At 50.5% G+C, this 18,465-nt stretch overlaps 1 protein-coding gene across 1 annotated transcript in view; it reads right to left on the reverse strand.

The window, feature by feature from the left end:
* Nucleotides 1-297: 297 nt before the first annotated feature.
* The window catches only part of Sergef (secretion regulating guanine nucleotide exchange factor), a 213,104-nt gene continuing 194,936 nt past the window's right edge, over nucleotides 298-18,465 (reverse strand). The window contains 2 exon segments of the mRNA XM_052713154.1: nucleotides 298-3,503; nucleotides 3,506-3,756. Coding sequence (XP_052569114.1) covers nucleotides 3,450-3,503; nucleotides 3,506-3,756 — 305 coding nt within the window. The 3' untranslated portion in view covers nucleotides 298-3,449.

Below are 18,465 nucleotides of genomic sequence, written 5' to 3' on the forward strand. Positions count from 1 at the left end.
GCCAGTCTCCCTGCCTGCCCTCTACTCTGCCCCACCTCTGCTCCAGTGAGGCCGCCCTGAACTTGCAGCAGCCATACTTAGCTTGCTCACTCACGCTACCTGCAGCCCTGCCCCACTAACTCCCATAGCTAACTGACCACCACGTCACTTCATCCAGAGTAGATGATGTCTGGGGCAGAGTGAAAGGGACTTATTCTGAGTGAGTCACAGGCCTGGATTCACTGTTCCTAAGCACCATGCCACCCACCTTAGTTAGGGTTTTTATTGCTTTGATGGAACACCATGACCAAAAGCAAGTTGAGGAGGAAAGAGTTTAATTCAGCTTACATTTCCACATCATAGTCCATCACTGGAGGAAGTCAGGACAGGAACTCAAGCAAGGCAGGAACCTGGAGGCAGGAGCTGATGCAGAGGCCACAGACGGGTGCTGTTTACTGGCTTGCTCCACATGGCTTGCTCAATCTGCCTTTTTAAAAAGATTTATTTATTATGTATACAGTGTTCTATCTGCATGCATGCCTGCATGCCAGAAGAAGGCATCAGATCTCATTATAGATGGTTGTGAACCACCATATGGTTGCTGGGAAATTGAACTCAGGGTCTCTGGAAGAGAGGCAGTGCTCTTAACCCCTGAGCCATCTCTCCAGCCCCGACCTGCTTTCTTATAGAACCCAGGACCACCAGCCCAGAGATGATACCACCCACAATGGGCTGAGCCTCCCCCCATCAATCAGTAATTAAGAAAATGCCCTTAATTTAAGTCTTGCCTACAGCCCGACATTGTGAGGGCTTTTTTTTTCTTTCAGTTGCGGTTCCCTCCTCTCAGGTGATTCTAGCCTGTGTCAAGTTGACATAAGACTAGCCAGCGCACCATCCAAAGTTATTACAGTGGACCTCACAGGCATGTGAGGACCCAGCATGGCCAGGGTGGTGGATGTGTCACGGGAAGATGGGTGTCTGTGACCAGAGGGAAGAGTGGGTGTGGGGACATGGATGGCAGCAGCTGCTGCATGCTGGGTCCTCAACACTTACTCCAGGGCCTGGCCAGAGACCTGTAAGCACACAATGGGGTCATTCTTCCTTCTCCTTCCTGTGACCCTAATGAGCCTAACAAGGCAGGTGAAGTGAAACTATCTACTGGCCATGAGACCTGGAGACTGGTTCTCAAAAAACTGTAAACAGAATAAAGTGGAGAGCGGATAAGAACGGGATCTCAGAGCTTGCTCAGTTAACCTCCCAACTCCATGGTGACCCATGGGGACACTGAGAAGATCCTTCATTTACATTTTGCTGAGTTCTAGAATTGACTAAGAGCTGGCTCCCTCATGGGCTGTTAGAAAAGGGAACTTGGTCAAAGTCTTAGAAAGACAAACAGTCATCAAAGGTTGCAGGGCTCAAAAATCTAGATGTATCAACAGGTCCTTCCTCATCTCTGAAAAGTGCTTTCCCTCATTGGAGACAGGCAATGAAGCCAGGCGAAGGGACTCCTGTCCACACCGCCATCAGGAGTGGCGGAACGGGAGTGGCTGAGGTGAGGTGGTGGGCGATGAAGCCATGCCTTCCTGCATGTGCCTGCTTCCAGAAGGATCTGGCCCACTTGTAAGCAGCATCTGAGGTTCTAGATCAAAGGACTTAGTTACAGCTGCTGCGCTGATCCTATTCAGGATGCAAAGGTGTGTCTACCTCATGCAAACGAGGCCCTGGGCTCCAGCAACAGAAGTACAGGGTGTTGAGTTTTTTCTAGTACGTGCTGAAGGAGATAGGAGGGAGGTCTGCCCTGTGGCCTTCTGGGCAAGATGGTGTTGGCTTCTTGAGACTGTATGGGTCACATGGGAATGCTTTCTGGCCTGGTTTTTGCCAACTATTCAGCCTACAGGACAGTGACCTTAAGCTTGCTCAGGTATGGCTTACCCCTGGGTGACAGCTCCATCTCCGTGGACTTGGTCCTGCTAGCAAGGACACATCGGAGTCCAAAGGCTGCAACTGGTCTCTGGGCCTGGGAGGTGGGGTTGTGTGGAACAGGGTAGAGTTCTTGGGTCTATGTTAGGAGCAAGGCTTCAGGCACTGGGGTTGCAGAGCAGACTGTGGCTGTAAGTGGTATCTAGGCTCAGGCCTGTGGAGTTTGGAACTGACTTCGTCCACATCTTTGGAGCAGAACCCACTTCTGGTCATTTGGCTACTTCCCATCCCATCCTTGTCTAGCTCAGGGCCCAAGGTGTGTGACCTTGAGATGATCCTTCCCCCATTTTCAGTCACCATTTTCTCCCAATGAGCAACAAGAATGGATGAGTAAGATCAGCAGTTTCTACACTTTCTTAAGGACCCACTTATCAAATATAATCTTATACAGATCACAATACATAAAGACAAAACCAACAGTGCCTAAAGGAACCTGGGGGTTGGCAAGCTACTCTTTGTCTACCTGACCCCCTTCCCATCTGCAAGGAGATGCCTAAGGCTCCGAAGAGTGTACCGTGTTGGCTTTTGTTTTTTATTGTTGTTTTTTTGAGCTAGGGTCTCACTCTGTAAGCCCTGGCTGGCCTGGAACTTGCTATGTAGCTCAGGCTGGCTGTAAACTCACAGAGATCCACCTAGCTCTTTCATCCAAGTGCTGGTACTGAAGGCATGTGCTACCACGCAAGACTCTGAAGAATGTAGTTGGAAGGCCTCCCAGCTGCATGTTGATGGAAGATCCCCCAACTTTAATGTCCTAGGCTTCTATAACCTCTGGAAGCCAGTGGAGCCCAGGCATCCCAGCTCAGAGACTATACAGTTAGCCTGCTACAGCAGCCCCAGAATCCTGCCTGGTTGGAGGAAGACTAATATCTTCTGAGGGTTTCCCTGGCTCCAGACTCCCTTGTCTGCTCTTGGGGTTTCCTCTGCTGGGTCTCCCCAGAAGCCTTGTGTTCTCTCTACTTATTCATTTCATTCCATTCTCTCCACCTGACCCTAAGCCTTTGCTTGGGCCCTGGTCATGAAGACATGAATGCCTTCCTTTCTGAGTCTCCAGCAAGAGTACCTTGGTACCCTCAGACAGGCAATGGACTCTGGACAGAAAATAAACCCCAAGTTAGAAGGGAAATGTATACTGCAGACATATTCTAGAACCCTCTGTCTTCTGACCTAAGGCAGCTGGACCAGAACACAGCCATGGAGCTGGGCTGCCATCATGTAGGGGCTGGGGCCTTCCTTGCTGATGTTTTAAATCTGCATGTCCTTTAGTGAGGATCCCCTCATGTGCATCTGCTGAGTAGAAAGGATGTCCTCTCCATAGCTCAGTCCTCTTTGAGCAGTGGGCAAGAGGCTCCTCATTGTTCTGGTCTGTGGTCCTGCCCAGCCATCAGGGCTTACTGAGGCCCTTTCTGACAGAAAGATTCTCCAGGGAACCTTTCGTTGGGATAAGCCACTTTATTAAAGGTGCTCCTCATGGTCCCTCATTTCTCATTCAGTCAGAAGTGGTTCAGGCTGAAGTTACTGATCATCTCTCCTTCCAGTCTCTCTCTTTGTCCATGGCACCCTGAGATTCAGTGTTCTCTGTGGCATCTTGGAGTGGGTAGGTGAACTTGAGATCCTGGCGTGGCCCAGGGTGTGCTGGCAGCTGACATAAGGCCAAGGAGTGGCCAGCCCCACAGCCCACGAGGAGGAGTCGCACCGGTGACTGGAAGGCCTGCACCGGAGCTGGAGTCCAGACGTTGGCCTCAGTGCCGTCCCCACACATGCCATGCTCATTCCAGCCCCAGGAGCAACACTTGTCACCTGTGGGAGAGAGGGCACAGACATCACCAGAGCACCCGCTCCACAGAGGAAGAAACCAAAGCCTGTGACCATCGACAGGGCATGCTCAAGGCCCACTTCAACAGCCCCCCACCTTAAGTCAGTCTGTCCCATTCTTCCACTCCACAGCTGTCCACCGTCACCCCCACATGTGACCAATTACCCTGCTAACTACCACCAAGAGCAACTCCAGTCTCTCCTTCCATGTCCTTTCACCTCTGCTGCCACTACTCTGGCTCAGGCTACCAGCTGCTTCTTTGGCCCGTGGCTGCCTCCTGTGTTACACACCTATAATCCCAGCTCTTGAGAAGCTGAGGCAGGAGGCGCTGAGTTCCAGACCAGCTTAGGCTACACAGAAAGACCTTGTTTCAACCTTCCTCCTTAAGAAAACTACTTGAAAATTTGAAATACCTTAGTATGCAGAAAAGCATGGAAAACAATGTACAACATCCTAACCTAAGCTCAGAACGTTAGCTACCAATTTCTCATATGTATTTCAATCCTTTCCTTAAAACAAACAAACAAACAAACAAACCAACCAAGAAACAAACAAAAACCCCCAAACCCATTTAAGCCCGACTGCCTGCTGGGCCCTCCACCCTCAATAGTAACCACTGTTCTGAAGCCAGTGTCCATACTTGGATGCACATGTATTTATATGTACGTGTCTGTCCTTAAACACTATATACTCATTTGTTTTAAAGACTTACGAAAGCACATCGCTGATACACACCTTTTATATGACCTATTCTTTACACTTGACACTGCTTCAGGAATTTATCTGAGTCAGTACTTCGTCAACCTAGCTCATTAATAGCTTCTCATTGTGTAAAGTCATTGTCCACTTAGCCATGTCCTTGGGACAGCTAGTGCTTAGTAGTCATTGTTGCCACTGGGCTATATACACCAATGTGTGATATATTATGATATTATGCAACATCACCAATATGGCTGCTATTATAAACAATACTGCTGTGAACACCTTTGAGCATGTCTCCTGGTAGAAAATGATGCTTGTGCAGAGTGATCCTCAGAAGCACATACAAGTCATGGGGCGGGGTTCACATTTAATTTTACTAAGTATGGGCCACAGAGTGGCCCATCAAAGTGGCTGTAGGTGCACTCCCATCCCTCATGGACACGGATGTGTCTCCGCATCGCTCCCTGGAGACGACTGCCACTCTGGTGAGTATATCCACTCAGCTTGGGCTCCTGCTAACGGGAGTGAGCTCTGCCTCATGAAGCTGAGCCAAGTCACATGTTTACGTTCCCCGCCTTCTTGTTCTTTTTGCCTCTTTCTGACTGACTGACTGTGCATTTCCCCTGGTTCTACACACTGCAAGTGTCTTCTTCCAGAAGTCTGGGGTGTGTCACCCCATTTTGTTTATGGAGTCTTTTGCTGAGCAACTTATTTATAGTGGCTTCCTAATCGCACATTATGAAGATTAAACAATTTACTTAACATGCCGGCCATTATCAGATGCTCAGGTTGGTTCTAATTTTCCATTTTCCTACAGCATTGCATGGACACCTCGGAGCGTGAATCTTGGTCACTCCCTCTAATTACCTTTTCAAATTAGATTTGCAGGATGGGGATTCCCAGCCAGTGGGTACTGCCATCTTGGAGACTTCCGAGAGCTGTCTGAGGACTGCCAGGACTCTGCGGAGAAGCCGCCTGGCTTTGGTGATCTGCGGGTGTCTCTGCCCCCTCCCACATCACTAGTGTTTATTAGCCTCATGGGCTTTAAAAATTCTTTTCAATTTGAATACAAAATGGTACCTCACTGTTACATATAACCCCATGGTTCTTGGATACTTTTCTCTCCTCTGTTGTGTGCTGTTCCCTACAATCCCCCTCCCCACCCCGGTTAATATAAAAACATTTACATGTTCAAATCCAAAAGGTAGATTACCTGTTTTTTTTTTTCCAGTTTGACTTAAAATTTTGCTTTAGATCTTTCAACAGACATATTTATGACTCTATTTACTGACTTGGGGGTTTACTGAGGAGCGGGGAGAGTCTCATGAAGTTTAGGCTGGCCTCTAACTTACAATATAGCCAAGGATAACCTTGACCCTCCATCCTCCTGTTTCACCTCGCAAGTGCTCATCACACCCAGCAGATTCAGTACTCTTCTAGAAAGTTCAATTTCTTCAGCAGCATGCACAAACTGAAAGCCCACCTTTATCAGAAAATACTCCTGATTTTCCCACAATCTGAACGTTTAAATCTTCACAATTATGTGATTATACACCAAACGTTTGTTTTACAGAGCACTGTTTCAAGAGAGGGAGGCCAGCTGGGCTTAAGGGGATTGCCCTCAGGGCTCCACTTTCTCGGGAGGGAGGCTGTACTGGTCAGGGGCTCAGGTCTGGGGAAATACACGTCTTCTGGTTAGCTGGCAAGATGAGGAAACACGTGCAGAGAGAGCGGCTCCCCCTCCCTGCTTGGTTGAAGTTCACAAGGCTGATCAGGAGGAGCAAGAAGGAGGATGGACTCAGAAGGAAGGAAGGGAGGAAGGGAGGAAGGGAGGAGCGGCAGGATGCAAGAGCCCAGAACCTTAGGGGCCAGTTTGGCGCCTTGCATGGGCAAAGTGCCTGGCCCTGGTGAGAAGCGCAGCTGACTGTCAGCAGGGGTGGGGTGGGGTGGGGAGCAGGGGTGGGGTGGGAGCAGGGGTGGGGTGGGGAGCAGGGGTGGGGTGGGGAGCAGGCGTGGGGGTGGAAGGAAGACAGAGATGACCTCGCCACAGGACACAGCACAATGGGCAGCTGGCATGCTCTTCTCCTGCCAAAGGGAACTCACTCTAAGGAAGCCACACTCAGGGCTGGGTAGATGAGGCCCGGAGCCAGGACTTTCAGGCCTGCTTGGTGCCGAAGCTGGCAAAAGCCCAGCTATCTCTTCCGAGACTCTGAAGAGAGGACGTGTTTCTGGTTGTGTGCTTTATCTGCTCAGGTTGTAAGAGCCCAGTGAGGTGGCCACATTTCATGGATGGTGATCATCTTCCAGGAGAGAAGGCTGAGCATCTAGAACGTGGAGCGGGCTCCCAGCACTGTGCTAAACTGCACACGTTATACACTAGGCTTCCCTGAACTTGCTCTTACAGAGGTACTTTAGGTTTGAGGGGCCCACTAGCGTGCTGTCCCACACCCTCGTTCTCTTTGTGGGTGTGCTGTATGGGTGTGTACACACGTATATGGGAATAGATGTGTGTGGAGGCCAGAGATCTACACTGAGTCTCCTTCGTTTTTGAGACAGAGAGTGAGTCTCTCTCTCTCTCTCTCTCTTTGGTTTTTTGAGACAGGGTTTCTCTGTGTAGCTTTGCGCCTTTCCTGGTACTCACTCTATAGCCCAGGCTGGCCTCGAACTTGCAGAGATCTGCCTGCCTCTGCCTCCCAAGTGCTGGGATTAAAGGCGTGCGACACCACCGCCAGGCGACAGAGAGTCTCTTACTGAACCTGGAGCTCATTGATTGGCTACAGGGGTTGGACAGGAAGCCCAGGGATCTTCTTGTCACTCCCAGTGTTGGGGCCACAGGTATGTGCTGCCATGCCTGGTTTTTCCCCTGGGGACTGGAGATCTGCACTGAGGTCCGCCTGTTTCTGCAACAGGTCCTACGTCCACTGAGCCATCTCTGCAGCCCCGCTCAGTCTCTTTTGCACAATCCTTTGAAGGTCATTTGAGAATGGCTTGTGGGGCTGGAGAAGTAGTTCCACAGTTAAGAGCACTTGCTCTTGCCGAGGACCTGGGTTCAGTTCCCAGCACCCACATGGTAGTTCACAACCATCTGGAACTCCAGTTCCAGGGAATCTGATCTGACATTGTCTTCTGACCTCTGTGAGCACCAGGCATGCACATGATACACATATCTACCTGTGTGCAAACACATATAAATAAAATAAATTAAACAGCTATGTAATCATATAAAAGTAGGCCACAGGTCAGGCCCAGTCAGTTTGCCAGCTGCTGCCTACCGAATCCTAGGACGCCATTTAATCTGGATCGTGACAGGCTTTTCTGGTTTCCCCAGCACACCTGGTGTAGTAATGGTGCCTGGGTCCTCGTGTGTCAGAGGACCATACTATATATCTGGGCCATACTATACATCTCCCAGCATATATCTCACTAGGTCTAAGTTTAATCAAATTCAAGACCCAGATGCAGATACAATAGAGGGTGATGTCTCCCTCTGCTGCCTCTGAGGACCAACCGTGACAAGTCACCTGCCCAAAGCGTGGAGTCCTCCACTAGGGTTCACATACTCCCTTACAGTAGCAGTATCTGTGAAGCTAAGGAAGCCTGGGAGAAGAACAGCTTTGGAGAGAAGATGAGGAGCTCTGTTTGGGGCAGTCTAAGATGGAGGTGCTAAGGGCATGGAGGCGCACACCTTTAACCCCAGCACTTGGGAGGCAGAAGCAGGTGGATTTCTGTGAGTATGAGGCCAGGGTATAAATAGTGAGTTCCAAGACAGCCAGGGCTACATAGAAAGACCCTGTCTCAAACACACACACACACACACACACACACACACACACACACGACAGAGGTCCTTGCCAGGCACATGTGAACGAACACTCTCTGCAGAAAGCCCTGTGGTGGGTTGGAGGGAGTATAGCCTGGGAACCAAGTGAGAAACGGTGGGAGGTATGACGAACGCAGATGGGTTCTCAGGTGCTAGCGCGGTTCACAGGGGCCCTGAACCACGCTAAATTACAGTTTCTGGCTTTGGTTTTTCATGAACAAAGTGTGTATCTTGTATTTACAATACTATACAGATGAATACATGTACATTTTCTTTGTGACTATCCTTACTGTCATAAAAACTTGTATGTTTGAAAGGAAATTTGCCACTGGGTGTAGCTGCAGGCTCTGGTCCAAGGGAAGCAGTGTTCTTTCTCCCGGTAAGTGGCCGGGCTGCTGACATGGATACAGCCCAGCAGTCCTCTCCTGGAATGCTGTCATGGGAAAAGTGGCATGCCCAGAAGGTGATATTTGAGGGGGAAGTGCCTGGACCCTGAGGCCAGGCTTTCTTGGGCAATACTGCCTAATTCCTGGGGAGCTCAAGGCCTTTCTCTTTCAACATGTAACAGCCCAGCAGAAGAACTTTTTGTCTCTGCTAGAATGCAAAGCTCCAAGGGAGCAAAACCAGGATTTTTTTCAACAGCTCTCTCACAGAACTAACAAAGTTATACATCAGAAAAGGTGCTCAGGAAATATTTGTTTCTGGCATGAATAGTTCCTAAATGTCAACTGTCCCTAGAGTGGCTCAGTCTTCTGAGAGGAAGCCAGATTGATGAGTTGGGCAGGGCAATGACAGCAATCCTCACCAAAGGATTGTTTGTGCATGTGTGTGCTTGTGCATATGTGTGTCTGTGTATGCGTGTGTGTGCGCACGCGCGTGCGAGCATGTGCACACACGCATGCATGTACATATGCACAGACTGGCATACTTATAGGAAAAATGGACGTATCAGAACAAGCACTAGACCATGTCTAGCTCTAGATCTCCCTGTTCTGGCAGACCTGGCCAGGACTACTGGACTATAGCTCTTAGAATGACTTGCCGGGAGACTGACCCAACCTTCTCTCTCCTGAGATAAGGAGGAGCCACTGGCCAGTACCTAGCCTGAGTCCTTACTCAGGAGGTGGGAGCAGAGATTTTGGAATCAACTGTTGCTGCTCAGTAGCTATGGGCGAGCCGGGCTTGGATTTGATATTGATGTCATCCGGCATGAACACCTTGGTCTTGGCTCGTCACCTGTAAACAAGGACAGTCATCTCTCACTTGTCGTTGTTGTTTCTAAACAGATACATAGAGTCCCCAGCAGAGCTCATCACATGACACCTGCTCAGCTGGCTCTCCTCATCGGCTGCTGGGGTGGCCCTGTTTCATGCCCAGGTCCAACTCGCAGCCCTCTGTGGTCTGCCCTAACTTGCTGCCAGCCGTTAGAGAACTTGGGGGAGATCCCCCAGGACACAGTCACAGGATAAAACCATGCCACCTTTCTGGAACGTTTCCTTCCCCTGGATGGAGCAGGTAACATTTCGCACTGCTCCAGCCAGGGTTCAGATCAGGGTTTGTCTGAGGCATGCCGACAGCCACAAGCCACTGAGCATCGCTATGGAAACGATTTGTTATTCTCTGCTGTGTCATTTGTTTGCTGGCCCAGTTGCTGCTGTGGTGCAGGGGGAAGGGCTGCAGATGAGGCATGCAGATGAGACTCCGAGGGACCTGTCTTCTACCGGACTGCGTGACCTGGGGTGACTCCTGCTTCTCCACCTCCAAGAAGCAGGTCCCTATATCCCCGACAACGTCCTGACAACCTTCCCACTTGTTCACAAGAGGCTAGGTGCCCACCCCAGAACAGCTCTCCACGGGGAGGTTCTGGTGCATTCCAGGATTTGATAGCCGCTGTGGTAGGAGAAATGCTAGCTAAACTGTCTTCAGTATCTCAGGGCACAAAAGTGGTACCGTGACGCTGCCCTGCACGGAGCAGTGGTAAGGGGCATGGGCCCTGTGCACTCAGCCTTCGCTGCCCCAGCTCCACCGACTCTAACCACAGGACCAGATGCTCCCTAGATTCTTCTCTAGAGGCGGAGCTGGCATCCAGTCATCTGCTCACACACAGATGTTTCCTGGGTGCCCTGCTTTCTAATGCCAACTCCCTGAAGTGGGGGGCTCCACTGCTTCCTTGCTCCATGATCCTGGGCAAGTTATTCATTCTCTCCCAGGCTCAAATTTCTCATTTTCAAAATGAGAATAGTTTTATTACTTCACAGACTTTTCCTAAGGACCTAACCGTCGAATGAGAACACTTATGAAGAAGCAGTTACCTGGCAGAGACAGCCAGTGCAAATGGGCTTTACTCTTCCTAGGAGGAGTCCGAGCGACATACAGATCTGAGGTCTGCAGCACTAAGCTCAGTTCCCATGTGTCTCTCGGGACGGTCCTACTTCCCAGGGCCAAACCTGGAGGGTGGGAGGGACCACCAGTCCACTCCTTCATCTACAGGTCACAACTCTCTCTGCCAGGCTATTTCTGAGGACTAAGGATACTGCTTAACGTATGGACTTCTAAATAAAATTCTTTTCTATTTTCTTCAATGTTCATATGTTGCTTTTCTAATAACTCATTTTTTAAAAAGTCTGTTTAAATACTGTCTGAGGCATACATCTCTGAAAAACTTTCTCTCAAAAAATTAATTAGCTAAGTGGTGTGTGTGTGTGTGTGTGTGTGTGTGTGTGTGTGTGTGTGTGCATGCGTGTGCCTGTATGTGCTCATGCTTGCATGCGTGTGCCATGGTGTGCTTGTGGAGGTCACAGAACAACCTTTGGGAGCTGATTATTTCCTCCCCTTTTTGTGGGTTCTGGGATTGAACTCAGGCCCTTAGGCTTGAGGGCAAGTGTCTTTACCCACTGAACCATCTCCCCAGACTCCTCCTCTTTCTTTAAATCAATTCCAGTGAAACACCATGGAGTCAGGGTGAATGCAAACACCTACCACTGCCACAGCAGTGTGGTGCTGGGAGACCCAAAGGCTGGTCTCAGATCCAAGGCGTGTTTTACACTCACTTGGCACGTGAGCCTGGGCAAGCCAGTGCTTCTCTCAGGGTCTCTGTTTCAGCATCTGAAGGCTGAAAGAATCGGCTTCAGTGGCTCCCAAGTACCCCTGCAGCTCTGATGGGCTGCGCCTCCTGAAAACAGTGTGCTCTTCAGCCCAGTTGCACCTGCGGCCTTGCCGACGTGGACCGGCTCATTGGGAAACGCCCCTGTCACCTATCACTCAGACTATCAGACCCTCCCAGGGTGTCAGCACGTGAGCCCCTCCAGGAGAGTGGCTGCCAGCTTGTAAGGGACGGCGTCATGATCAAACACGAGAAGTTCTGAGGCTAAGCCCATGTTCTTTACCTCACTGGCGTCCTATGCAAAGAAGCCTTCACACACATGCCAAAGGCTTCATTCACAGGGAAGACCAACAGGTCAGAAGATGAGAACAAGGCCCTCTCCAGACTCCCTGCTGTGTGGGTCCGGATGGGAAGTGCCCTGTGATAGAGAGGTGGGATCTTTATCCACTGAATGGGCCATTCTCGCTGCTGAGAATCCCAGTGCCCTGTTCACTTCAGGAGAGCTAATGGAAATCTTTTGTAGATTACAAAGTCAGGTTTTAGGGACTATGAATATCTATTGTTCCCAAAGGGAGAAGAAGCTATGCTCTTCCAGGGAAGTCCATGGTTGAAGTCCTAGGCCACGCAGCACCTGCCTATGGGAGCCAGATATGGCACACACTTTTCAGTGCAGGCTGAGCTGCAAGACAGACTCAACCTGGCATGGCTCCAGCCATGCAGCATCAAAGCTGCAAACACCAGACACGAGTGCGGAGCCACCAATGTGGAAGGCTCTGCATCGTGAGTGCATCCAGCCAGGCAATGACATCCACCTGATGCCAACTCCAGATACAGTGCCTTGTATGTGCAAGCAAGGAAGAGGAAGGTGTGAGGGTGAACGAGTCTCCGTTTTTAAGGGCAATAACTAACATTCACTAATACTCCACACTAAGATCTAGGCTTCTGTTTTGACCTACTTCTGGTCTGCCATTTCACCACGTTAAGAACTTAGGGTGAGGATGTTCAGGACCCCCATCTGACCCCTGAAGAAGAAGGTGGGGTGAAATGACGTTTAGTTGAGGCTTATGCTCACCTCAAAACCAGTGGTAAAGCCGGGAAATAATCAAGGCCAGCCTGCCTGGACCCTGAGTTCTTAACCTCTGTCTTATGGCTTCTGGATTCCTGCCTGACCTTGAACAAGCATTTTCCACTCTGTATCTCCACAGAGGAAGAGCGGAGGACCAGTGAGTCCAGTGAGCACACGAGTGTGATACACAGAGGAAGAGTGGAGGACCAGTGAGTCCAGTGAGCACACGAGTGTGACACACAGAGGAAGAGTGGAGGACCAGTGAGTCCAGTGAGCACACGAGTGTGACACACAGAGGAAGAGTGGAGGACCAGTGAGTCCAGTGAGCACACGAGTGTGACACACAGAGGAAGAGTGGAGGACCAGTGAGTCCAGTGAGCACACGAGTGTGACACACAGAGGAAGAGTGGAGGACCAGTGAGTCCAGTGAGCACACGAGTGTGACACACAGAGGAAGAGTGGAGGACCAGTGAGTCCAGTGAGCACACGAGTGTGACACACAGCACTGAGCCGAGACAGCAGGGGAGGGACACCCACTCAAAGGACAGCATGATGTGTCAGCAGCCCGGGGTGGGGGTGGGGGTTGTCAGCCGTACAATCTGGGTGCAGCTGAACTACGGTCAGGATTTGCCAGGCAGAGGTTAAGTGGAAGGCTCCGGGGTGGTGGTGGTGGTGGCGGTGGTAGCAGAACTAACCCGTCTTTTCCACCAGTGTCTGCTCTGCCACCTAGCCAAACCACCAGCTTCACGCCAACACTCCACGACCTCCCCAGCCACCAGCCTTGGTCTGTGTCCGTTTGTCCGTCTCCCTTTGCTTTTCCTCCAGGAAGTCTCTCCTGACCTGGCAGCTTTGCCCGCCTCTCCCTAGACTGGAGTGGACAGGCAGACTTGAAGAACCACTTACACACTGTCGCCAAGCGGTCTCCCAACAGGGCCACACCACATTCCTTTGAGACCCTGGTCCTTGTGAACAGTGCCCTGTCTTCACAACTTGCTCTCTCCAGAGTGGAGAAGGAGCAGTGACCCCTTTCCATGTCAATCTCTCACAGCAGCAGATGCCGTAAGGTTGCCTGGAGAGTCTGGAAATGCCATGTTGCTATGGTAACAGACCAAGGCTGGGGATGCCTTATCCTCGATGAGCTGCTCTGGCAGTACCATGCCATGCTGCTGGTGAAATCTTCCTCCACGAATAAGAACAAACCAAATCCACTCATGGACAAGGAGATGCTGGATCCAGGTTCAGGTCCTGCACACACTCTGGGGGCTACTCACCCAATCCCTGGCTGATCAACAGGGCCAGGCCCTGGCTGGCTCTGCTTTGGCTCATGTGGTCTAAGACAGTTTTTAACCGGCTCAGCCAACAAAGCAGGCCCTCCCCCACTCCAGCCCCCAAATTACCACTTCTCTTATGTGATGCCGCCAACCAGGGATCTGCTGGTGTGGACCCTGGCAATTAGCACAGCACTCGCATTTGTTGGGAAATTAAGAGCCACTGATTAGCCTAATTCTACGCCATTTACAGGCAGTGAGTGTCAGGCTGAGATCAGCTTTTCAAATGGTGGCCCAGAGGGTAGCATGTTCATGGCATGAGGAGCCAGGCTGTGAAGCAGAAGAGGCAGGCCTCACATCCTGTCAGTCACTGTCTCCTCTAGCTCAGAATGGAATGGAGGATGGGAAGAAGCTGTTTCTAGATCGAGGCCACACTTACTCCCAAAGCATCCTGACGCAGAAAGAGAACCCCTTTCCCTCTGAGACCCTCCAGGCTGACCCCTGCTTGGAGCAGCTACAGGACCAGTATGCCCTGAACTGGCTCAGACTAGGTGATCAGGATCCCGACTCTGTTTACACTCCCTTGACTTTCTACCATCTAAGGGCCTGAATCTCTCACCTGTAGCCCTGCTGTATAGCTAGACCCTCTTGAAAATGGAATGCTCAGTGGTAGTTACCTTAAGACTCCCGACACTGGGCTATACCTGGGCCATATCTGAGTGATCTCTTTGACCCATGTCTAGTAACAGGTCCCTGCCTTCTTTGGCCAGTTCATCAGAGGACAAGCCTATTTGTATACAACATGCTAAGGACAGCTGGCTGGCTGATTTCCCACAGACATTGGGGAAACTTACAAATCCCTTCAAGGACTAGACTCTGAGGTGTGGACATATATATATAACTTCCCCGACTCAAACTTGAGCTGCAGAGATGAGCCAGGCCTTTCAAGTAATGAACGAAACATCAGTTGTACCTTATTCGAGCAGTCTATGACAACCGCCTTCAAGGAATAAGCAGTCTAGGAGACCAAGAGATATCTTCAATGGATGAAGAAAAACTGGTGTGGTAGGAACTAGGGCATTCCAAACCTGGAGAACACTGAGTAGAGACCTGGCTGGGCTGGGGCTCTAGAGCTTGCCCAGCTAACTATGGTGGTTACATTTGGTGGGAAAAATGGAAGTGTAAAAAGTAGTAGAAATTTGGCTGGTAGGTAGGGGGTAGATCATTGCAAAGACTTGGGAGATCTAGTCTTCAAAGGCCTGACTATAGATTTTGGACAGCTATTTGGAAGCTGCTAAGGCACTGGGTAAGAGAATAGCAGAATCACCAGCATTTCATTGCTGTTGCCATGGTAACATATAAAGCACCTATGCAATCTCATGTCTTGGACACTTTGGGTTGAATGTAGTTGGAGGTTGACCTGGACATCATTTTGGAGGCCAACGTGAAGTCCAGGATGAATGAAGCCTGAGCTACCTCAAGGACAGTGGGATACAGAAGAGGGATGGAGAGAGTCCCTTACAGAGAGGCAGGACCAAGAGGACTGGGCATTGATAATGCTGTGGAGGGGAATTTGGGAGCTGTGGTAGTTTGAATGAGAATGGCCCCCATAGGCTCCTATGTTTGAATACTTGGTCCCCAGGTGGTAGAACTGTTTATGGAGGATTAGGAGATGTGGCCTTGTTGGAGGAGGTGTGTCACTGGGTGTGGGGCTTCATGGATTTCCAGTGCTCTCTCTGCCCCCTGCTTGTGGATGAGGATGTAAGCACTCATCCATTCCTGCTGACATGCCTTTAGACTCTAACCCTCTGAAACTGCAAGTCCAGTTCAATGCTGTCTTTTACACGTGGTCTTTGTCACTGTGTTTCGTCACAGCGACAGAAAAACAACTAAAGGTAGAGCCTTAGACAGGAGTCGGCAAGATGGGAGTCACAGCTGGATGCAAGACACCGGACTCCTAGACTCTCAGGCCTGGCTGGCAAATCTAGACTTCGACTCCCAGCAGAGTCAAAGCATTCCTCTTGCTATTCCAAGGAACATCTGTTGAGAAACAGCCCATGAGCAAGGGCTGACACCTCAGGAAGATTTACTCCCCAACAGGCTGCCCGGGTTCCTACCAACCTAGGACCTACTGTTTGGGTGAAAGAATCTAGAGAAGGGACCCCAGCGCCTTGCTAGTAAGGTCTTTCTGTCAGGAGATGCACTGGAGTATGGCTCCCAGGTAAGGAAAAAGCCCCAGTTCTAAGCTGCCTTTTTTGCTCCTCTATCCTGCCAGGCATCTTTTGGGTGAGTGCTCAGTCCATAGGGACCCAGCAATATAAGGGCTGCCTGTTCAGAGCCTGAATCCCTCCGGTGGTGCCTCCCACATCTCTCTGTAATAGTATAAGGACTTCTCACCTTGTTCTACCCGTGGCCTATACAGCATCATGTCCTGTTCTTCAGTCTGAATACACTCATCCATCTCTCTCATGCCATTCTAAATCCTCAGAAGGTCTCCAAGGCTCAGCTTCAGGGCCTTCAGTAAAGGGACTCAGGGCTCACTCTCTGCCCAACCCTTTAAGCTCTATGGAAGAGGCAACATCTGGGACAAGAATGAGATGGTCCACTCTTCGATCAAGTCCACAGCCTTTCCCAGACAAGCCTCCCAGGAACTCTGTAGCTTGCTTTATTTCGCCTGGCCACGCCACCGACTGTCACTGTGTGAGGACAATAGCTATTGTCATCCTGTATTCTGCACAGTGCCTTGCACAGAGCTGTGGACTGCAGGTGGCTGAGAAAACAGAAACCTCAGCCTCAGTCAGAGGCTCAGGAAGACGACAGGTAAAGGGAGAAAGGCCACCTCCTTCTTCCAACAATTCTTCACTGTTCTGGGATGCAGGCCAAGCCCAGCCACTGCACTGGGGGAGGGGCAGCGAAGGAACATCCCAAAGAGATGCCTGCCTCGGAAAGACATCTCTACATCCAGTGTCAGTGTTCTGGTCCAGAGCCTCGTGGGAGAGCAGTTTCCAGAGTTGGCAGCAGAAGTCAAGTTGAGGTCAGCCTCCAGCCTAGGGGTGTACTGGTGATGGGGGCGGCAAGCTGAGAGGAGCCTTTTTTTTCCCTTAATGGAGTTCTCAGACTTTGAGAGCTAAAAGAACCACTGAAGATGGTAAAATCCAACTCCCGAACATTGCCAATGTGGATACTGAATCCAGGTCTTGGTAGAAAGAGACACTTACTTGACCAAGGTCATGGCCACGACCAAGCTTTGGGTCTCTTGATCGTAACACAAGGGTATTTGCAAGGCTACTTTTCTCAACAGAGTTCTACTAGGAAAGCATGATAAGGTTAAATGGCCACCAATAGTTTTAATTTTTTTAAATCAAAATTCAATTATTGACAGTCTGGTGATACAGGTTTAGAGGCAACTATTGAGCTTAAGCCACTTGCTTGAAATGATACAGCTCAGAAAAAGCAGAAGCCAGGCAGAGCTGGAGTGGAGCTCCGTGGGGAGAGTGCTTGCCTAACATTCAGGAGGCCCTGGGTTTGACCCCCAGCACTGCATAAACAAGTTGTGGTGGCCCACACCTGTAATCTTAGCACTCCAGAGGTAGAAACCAGGAGATCAGAAGTTCAAAGCCATCCTTGACTATATAGGGAGTTCAAGGCCAGTCTGGGCTACATAGGACCCTGTCCAAAAAAAAAAAAAAAAGGGTCCTTCACCTCTTTGCTCTGGTTTATTTTGTTCCACACATCACAGGCTGGGAACAGAGGAAGAAAGACAATTAGACATTCTGAGAGCTTCCTTGAATGTACTTCCTGGTTGAGGACCTCCTATGCCCTTGGCCTTATGTTAGATGATGGGGTTACAAAAACAGACTAAGATCCAGGAATGTAGGACAAGAGGTAACTTCCAAGAAGCTCCTAAGCAAACAATTATAAAGGCTGAAAGAGAAGCAAAACATCTCAATAACTCCGAGGAGAGAGTTGCTGAGGAAAGCAGGCAAGGGGCTGCTGTAGCAGGACAGGCAGGCAGATCCCACCAGCCAGGCCTGGCCCACTCTCTGTTTGCAGAGCACAGCGCAATGCCTGGCACACAGAGCACTTGGTATAAGAAGCTAAGTCAATGCACGAATAAATGCAGTGACAGTCCACGGGGGCATGAGCCACAGCACCAGTGCCTGCAGAGACAGGGCCTGAGAACAAGTGCCATCCTGGCTCCCCTCCATCTGCACAGGGGCAGAAGGCAGCTGGCGGGTCCAGCAATGCTGACAGAGAAGGACAGAGCTTCTAGCCCCAACCTATTTCTCCATGGCAACAAGCTGACAGAACAGTACACAGGAAACTGGGAAACAGGTTTTAAAATCATGATACAAAACACTATGGACGGAAAACCTTGCCTGCAACATCACAGCCTCCTGCCTCCCAGGCCCTAGCAGGGCAGGCACAGTCCTTACACCTGTACCTTCAGGCCTGCCCATCCCCCGTGCAGCCAGGGTGCCCGCTCCCTGATCACTGTGTTCTCTTCTCAGGCCGCACATTTCCTTTCTTTGTGGATGATGCTTCAGGTACTGTGTGGAACCCAACAGGGGACGGTGGGGATGCAGCAGACTGCACACAGCTGGGTCCTACAGTCCCCAGGCTGTCCCCAGCCATCCGCACACAGTGGAGTAGCCTGCAGTACTGGGTCTGTGGCACAGGGGTCAAGGGCAAAGAGCAGACACCACGTATTTCCTGTCACCACATATTTCCTGT

Source organism: Peromyscus californicus, unplaced genomic scaffold (assembly GCF_007827085.1).
Source record: "Peromyscus californicus insignis strain IS unplaced genomic scaffold, ASM782708v3 Scaffold_4__1_contigs__length_199733344, whole genome shotgun sequence".
Taxonomy (NCBI): Eukaryota; Metazoa; Chordata; class Mammalia; order Rodentia; family Cricetidae; genus Peromyscus; species Peromyscus californicus.